The 7,358-nt window shown below is 40.9% G+C and overlaps 1 protein-coding gene across 1 annotated transcript; it reads right to left on the bottom strand.

The window, feature by feature from the left end:
• Positions 1-2,354: 2,354 nt before the first annotated feature.
• Positions 2,355-5,947, bottom strand: LOC121276355 (frizzled-1-like). Its single transcript, XM_041184666.1, has 2 exons — positions 5,848-5,947; positions 2,355-5,734 (listed from the first exon to the last, which is right to left on the bottom strand). Exon 2 carries the CDS (start codon positions 5,670-5,672, stop codon positions 3,972-3,974), a length of 1,701 nt encoding a protein of 566 aa, XP_041040600.1. The 5' UTR covers positions 5,673-5,734; positions 5,848-5,947; the 3' UTR covers positions 2,355-3,971.
• Between the last annotated feature and the right edge of the window lie 1,411 nt (positions 5,948-7,358).

Below are 7,358 nucleotides of genomic sequence, written 5' to 3'. Positions count from 1 at the left end.
TGACTTGAGGAATTCCAAGGCAGCAACGAAGCATAGCTCCCCTGTCAGAAAACAGTATGCAAACATTCTTGACCTAGGAGCTAAAGCAGCTTCTGACAGTCTATCTTTTAAAAGCTGATAATAAAGATTATAAAATGTAATAAGAGATATTTCATCTGTGGAACCAAAAGCCTGAGAATTGCTGTTCAGGTAAGGTTATTTAAAACAAAATGCTGTATTAATACGATGGCTTGGAACTAAGCAATTTGCATACCAAACGCTTATTTTGTAAATTGCATCATGGAAAATCCCATCAGCCAGAATATTAGATTTAATAAGTAGTGAAAATATATTTTGGCATCAGTTATTTAACAATGTTATTTCTAACAATATCTGCCCAGATTAAGTGAAAATGTAAATATAGGTTAATAATTTGCCTGAGATGTGATGAAATAAAGGCATCCATTAATGTGATATTTTAACAATGTTTAACATTAATATTTTGAGCTAACTGAAATCCTTTTAATGGTCAAACAGTTTAAAGTAAAGTAAACCCATATCACAGTTCCTACATTTTGAATCTTCTTGTTAGAAGAAAATAACCTAAGTGATAAATAGGTTGCAATAAAATATTAATTTCAAACTCCTTTTGAAATGGTAAGAATCATTGTGGTGTATTTTTAATCTTTTAACTATAAGCAGTTAGTCAATAATCTGTTTTAAACATAGATTTTGACAATTTGATTCTTTAAACATTACTCCCAATTTTTTTTTTACAATTTATATGAATTTTACTCTCAAATTATTCACCAAGTGTGCAGCTCTCAAAATACGCATTCACTGTGTGATCATATAGAGTAATTTTCAGTTCAGTAATTAGCAATGGACAAGCTTAAAACTATACAATTTAAATGCATAAAGGCACCTCTGGTGTGCCCGAGTACTTAAAAATGAAGGATAATGAAGCTTATGGAAGTACTATTTAATGACCAACTTCCAAAAATAGGATCCAAGAACTAATGGGAAACCAAAAATTTGGTTCCCAAAATCTAGTCACATGTCTAGAATAATCTGCCACTCCCTTAGGAAATAAACAAGGATTAGAGTGCCCATTCTGAATGGGATATGCATAAATATATCCACAGATTTAGGGAGTTAATAATGGTCTACTACCTTTAGAAAAGCATCACAAAACAGCTGGTGTGTGACCTTGACAAATGCATACATTTATCTTCATAAAACTATAACGGTTATTGCAATGAAATTAAGTACACAGACTGTTATGAATTCCACTTTAGTAGTACGCTTGTATCATAGACTTGAGATCCTGAAGCTGTTCTAGTAGATTTGATGCTAAAACAAGAGACTTTGAGGTAACGAAACCACTTACCATTTTGATTTTTTACATTTCATCCTCACTATTAACATTAATTTAAAAACAACTGTATAATCAGCAAACCCGATTAGAATCATGTAGGTAAGCAACATTTGAATGTATTTTTGGTACTGTCGAGTCAGAATTAAAAATTGTGTCACAATTGTGGAGTACAGGTCCTTATAGCTTCAAAAGATACACTTATTATAAGATACTCACCTCCAAAAATTCTAATTGTGTATATCATATTGTAAAACAGAATCAGAGAAACATGCAGATCACAGCATTTTCCAAAATAACAAAAAAAGAGGCAAGGCTGCCAACACATAGTATATTTGAGATCATACCACTTTTGACTGCCTACACTTAAATGCAGTCTTTGTTTATTTTTCTCAATAAGTACTTGCTGTATTTAAAATTCTATATTGATCTTCTAACCCTGGTAAACATTGATTTATATTCACATATTTTGAAATCTATTTATTGTTAAAATGTATCCTTAAGTACCTAAAAGGGCTAACCAATTTACTTCTATTGGTATTGCACAGATCCAGAAATACAAGTACATCTTGGTGTACAATAGTTATTAGAATGTGTGGTCTTTCAAAAATTGTTTTTTAATTATTGTTTGGATAGACTCTTAATGGGTTATCTGAAGTCATGCAGACTAATGGGAAAATTTGTGCTTTTGTTGTTTACTTATGGATCAGGGAAATCTTATTTAATGTGTGACATTAAGGTGAGGTTTAAAAGTGTTAAAATATTTTATGAAAAACAATGTGACATTATAACTAAAAAGGTCTCTGTTCATCTTTTCTGATATCAAAGAGCAGATAAGCATATGAAAATATAGCTAAGAAAACAACATCTACCAAATAGTAAACCAAACAGCATTCTCCTGCAGAAGACAGAATTTAATACCCAAGTGAACAATATGTTGTGACAGCGTGTTCCTAGTTTTTAAAGCACACAAACTTCTGTAAAGGCAGACTCAATTTAATTTTTGTACAAAAAGTTGGAAGTTTTATTTCAAAGAAATTAAAAATATGGAATATATAAACTTTTCTATTGATCTATAAATATAAAGGATTCTGTAATGGTGAACAAGAATAAATGAATACCAAGTTCAGACAATTTTTGCTCATCGGGGACTTGAAGCCAATAATGAATTTGAACCATGAGTACAGGCTTGTATGGTGTTATGGCTACAGACTCCTATTAATTATTTGATAACAATCATGCAAATTATCTTAAAATACAGTACAATAAAAATGTCTGTATGTGCAGTTATGGTGCTTTTAAAATGCTTGTACTAAAATGCTTGTAATATCGCACAATGGAAAAGAAAAAGGCATTTGCCATTTTCAGACAAATGCCCCAAACTTCAATCAATGGATTAAATGTGCTGGGTATGGTACTACAGATTATTTCTACAGGTAATCTGTTTTCTGGACCACTCACTGGGAATAGAATGGGAATGGGCTCATTTTAGCACTAATAAAACATTGATTTGAGTCTTATTATGCTCTACCCCATAACAACACTACCTCTGGGTCCTAACATTACCCTCAGCTCAATCCCGTTTACATGATTCTGACGTTCACCATTCCCCCTGCTCTTAAAAAAAAACAAAAAAAGGCTACCAAGAGTATTAATTTTGCTTATTCAGCTGTTCAATGCCTGTTAAATATAAACATTGCCACCTGTTTTTTTAGGCTTTTAAACAATTCCTTTATGTGATCCTACAGAAAATCTCTCCAACAAAAGTGTTGAAGCAAAGTCAAGTCAAAACAATCTATAACAAAGATGCATTGAGGGTGATCTTTCAATATGGCTAAATTAACTTAAATTGAGTTTTTTTTTTACTGGAGCACCAGCCAATGAAATTACTACTGGCAATTGAGGAATTAATCAAAATAAATAGCAAAACGAAGTGCTCCTACGCCCTGTATAATTTCAGACTCATTTTGATCTGGCATTTTTTACAAAACCAGTTGGGATAGATTAATATGTAAGTCAACCAAAATTAATTAACTTTACTATTTGGGAAGCAGGACACCCGTCAGATTTGGATCATGCTAGATTGTAACATTGGTGTCCAGAGGTGAAAGTAATGCATAAAACCATTATTTAGTCTAATTTATTTTAATTTACCCTTCGATTCAATTGTTCTAAAGTTGTGTAACAAATAGCGATGTTAGCATGGTTGGCGTTAGGACCCAAGGGAAGCCTTTCATTCCGGGGTAAGACTAATTGTCCCATTGCCTCCAGGTCCAATTTATGTCTCGAAAGGTTCAACATTCAGACATGCGAGTTGGCAGGCACCAGGATTAACTTTCGAGTCTGACTCATTTGCAGTTCCTTCTCGGTGTTCGACTACAGGTTGAGTTACGACAATCCTTGGTTTCCGAGCACTGAAACAACCAGTGCTTTCCCCCACAAGAAGAGAAAAAAAAATCCTCCACACATTGGGGAAACAAGATACACCTCTGGAGGTGATATTTTAAATACAAATATATAATTACAAAAATCTTACAAGTGCTATTTACAATGTACAGTACTTGAAATATAGTCTGTCACATCTCCCTCCCTCTTGGAATGGTGATTAAAAAGCTTCTCACACTGTCGTCTCCCCGTGCTTACTGTTTGTGAGTCTAGTGTAGAACTTGCGCCATGAATGTAAAGTCTTACCAGACCAGATCCAAAAGCCTGAGGTGATGCCCACTATAAGTGTCATGAGGTATTTGATCATGTAGACGGTGAAATCCGGCCTCATGTGGGGATGCTCACTGTGGGGACAGGGGATGGCGTAACTTTTGCAAGCCTGGCTGACCCAACTTTTCTCCCACTGCTGGCGGAAAGCCTGCTCGTAAAAGTAACAGGCGATGACGATGGTGGCCGGCACGGTGTAGAGGACGCTGAAGATGCCGATCCGGACCATCAGCTTCTCCAGCTTCTCGGTCTTGGTGCCGTCGTGCTTCATGATGGTCCGGATGCGAAAGAGGGACACGAAGCCGGCCAGCAGGAAGGAGGTGCCGATGAAAAGGTAGACGAAGAGCGGCGCCAGCACGAAGCCCCGCAGCGCGTCCACATTGTTGAGGCCCACGAAGCAGACCCCGCTCAGCACATCCCCGTCCACCTGGCCCACGGCCAGGATGGTGATGGTCTTGATGGCCGGCACTGCCCAGGCGGCCAGGTGGAAATACTGCGAGTTGGCCTCGATGGCCTCATGACCCCATTTCATCCCGGCTGCCAGGAACCAAGTGAGGGACAGGATCACCCACCAGATCGAGCTGGCCATGCTGAAGAAGTAGAGCATCATGAAGAGGATAGTGCAGCCTTCTTTCTTGGTTCCCTGGGCAACGGTCTTGTAGCCGTCCTCTGCAAACTTCTCGTTGCAGACCACCCTCTCTTCCAGTAGGAAGCCGGCGATGTAGGCAATGGCCACCATGGTGTAACAGCCCGACAGGAAGATGATGGGGCGCTCGGGGTAACTGAACCTCTGCATGTCCACCAAGTAGGTCAGCACCGTGAAGAGAGTGGAGGCGCAGCACAGCACCGACCAGATCCCGATCCAAATCCTGGCAAACTTCAGCTCCTCCTCGTTGAAATACATCAGGCCGTTGTTTCGGGAGGGCTCGCAGGGAGCCCCGCAGTCCTTCTCGCCCAAAAAGTGGTAGTTCAGGTAGGTGGGCACTTTCAAAACCCGGGGGCAAACGAACTGCTCCCTGCTGGGGTAACCCCGGGGGTAAATGGTGCCGGCGTCAGGCAAAGACTGGGTGGGATCCAAGGTCGGACTCCCTTTCTCCGTGTTGTTCTGTCCGACGCACAGGTCGATAGATCCGTGGATGGGAAAGTTTTCGCATCGGAGACTCTCAGGCCACTGGAAGCCGAATTTGTTCATGAGCGCCTCGCAGCCCTGCCTGGCCCGCTCACACAGCGATCGGCACGGGGGGATAGCCTGCTCCAGCACCGTACACACCGGGGCGTACATGGAGCAGAGGAAAAACTTCAACTCGGGCGAACACTGCACTTTCACCAGCGGATAAAACTGATGAACTTCCAGGCCGGCGTCCTCCTGATTCGTGTGTCCCAATAAGTTCGGCATGATGGTCTGGTTGTAGGCAATGTCCGTACACAGGGGGATCGAGATGGGCTGGCAAAAGCCGTGGTCAGGGATTGAGATGCCCCTTTCGCTGTTGTACTGTCCCTGTGACCGCACGGGTCCCAAACCTTGGAGAAACAGATGAAGCACAAACAGCCACCGAGCGCTCGCAAGTTTGCATAGATCCAGATGGAAACAATTACTCACAGCCATACTTTCCCTCGCTCTTTCCTTCTCTTCAAACTACTTCTTTCACTTTGCTGCAGGAACCGATTCTACGGTAGTAAATACAAAAGTTTGTTTCTGTTGTTTTAAAATTTTGAACACTTATGTTTGGGGATATGATTTTATACTGGAAATAATTCAAATGCCAAAAAAGAGCCCCAACCCGAGCAGCAGCCCAGCTCCGACTCCACTGTCCATTTGTGTCACTCCATCAGCTCCCTGCCGCCTGTTTCCAGGAGCCCCCTTTCTGTCTGGCTGCGCAATACGCGTCAGCAAGAGGCGCCTTGAAACCGATTCGGTGGGTTCTTCTATCTACAAAGTGGAGCCAATCGCGATCCGATTCCGGCCCTGCCCGAGCCAAAGGAAGCGCTTTGATTGGTTGGCAGCTGTGCGGAAATTTGAATAATTGGCAGCATTGGTTGGCTGCACCGAGGAGAGAGCTTGTGCTGTGGCCCTTGGGAACGGGCTGTAAACCCGGGCCTCATTCCGGCCACTGTTATTGAGAGCCGTGAGAGTGAAAGGAAAGCGCCCTGGGCTCCCTCCGTCATACCGCTGCACCATAGGGAGCTGAGGTTAAGGGCAGGTTGGAGGAGGCGCCAGGGTATTGAGCACACCGATGGTAAACAGAGTGAAGAGTCGCGGGTTGTAGAAAGGAATGTGAATGAAACATGTCTGAGTATCAAGCCTAGAGGGAGCTGATCTTTGGAGTTTTCTAGGAAGGTGGGAGCTAGGAAGCTGAAAGCTTCAGAGAGATGGGGCTCAAGAAAGGGGAAGTCGAGAGAGATAGGACTCTGAGCTTCAGGAGTGGAAGGCGTAAACTTTGAGAGTTCAGGAACTGGAAATGTTCGGGGATGGAAATTGATACAGCCAGCGCTGCGAGATTCTGAGGTTTTGAGGTGCGCAGGGCTTGGGTCTGAAGGGGTAGGTGGGGACAAGGGTGGGAACTTTCAAGAGGATGAAACTAGGGTGAAAGGCCTTCCCCCAGCATACACAACCGAATATCTTTCGGGAGTTTTATTTCATACACCCAGTGAATAAAGAGAGAATTCGGCCTAATTTTTCGATGTTCCGGTTTTATTTATAATCACGAAAATTACTGGGTGAATCTGGTATTAATAATTTCAAGTATGGCTGGAGCGACTTATTTTGCAATCTTAATTTTTTTTTTGCTTAATGAGCCCAACAAGTTACAACAGCTTTTATTGTTTAATGTGCGAACTGAAGTAAAGCCTGAAATAACAAAAAACTTTAAAATCCAGTATGAATTTTGAAAATAAGTACACTGATATTTTTGTTATAAGCAAAATCGAATCTGAGAGGTTTATAAACTATAACTACAGGACACGCTTCAATCATTACTCTGTTTCCAAGATGATGCAACACATTATGACCAAAAAATCCTGTATTGGGTTGAATTAAAGCGATTCGTTTTAAATGCTGCAAGTCGCAGCACGTTGTTGACAGTTATGTACATTCCTACTGCCCCTAAATATTTAATCTCGTTTGTCAACAATCATTCATTGGTTTGATTGTAGATTTGTAGGCTGTTTTGGCAACTTGCTGTAGAGTTTCATTCATTGTGATATAGTCCTATTGAAATGAGGCAACAATTGTTTCTTGTCTAAATCAATTTAGTCTGTTATCAACTCTTGTTTTGAAAGCACTTCACAACCG

The sequence above is a fragment of the Carcharodon carcharias genome, chromosome 3 (assembly GCF_017639515.1).
Source record: "Carcharodon carcharias isolate sCarCar2 chromosome 3, sCarCar2.pri, whole genome shotgun sequence".
NCBI classification, from domain to species: Eukaryota; Metazoa; Chordata; class Chondrichthyes; order Lamniformes; family Lamnidae; genus Carcharodon; species Carcharodon carcharias.
The sequence above is the reverse complement of the archived record's forward strand: the minus strand, read 5'-3'. Positions and strand labels throughout refer to the sequence as shown.

Coding starts and splice junctions, on each gene's coding strand:
- LOC121276355 (XM_041184666.1), bottom strand. CDS start 5,672: ATGGCTGTGAGTAATTGTTTCCATCTGGATCTATGCAAACTTGCGAGC.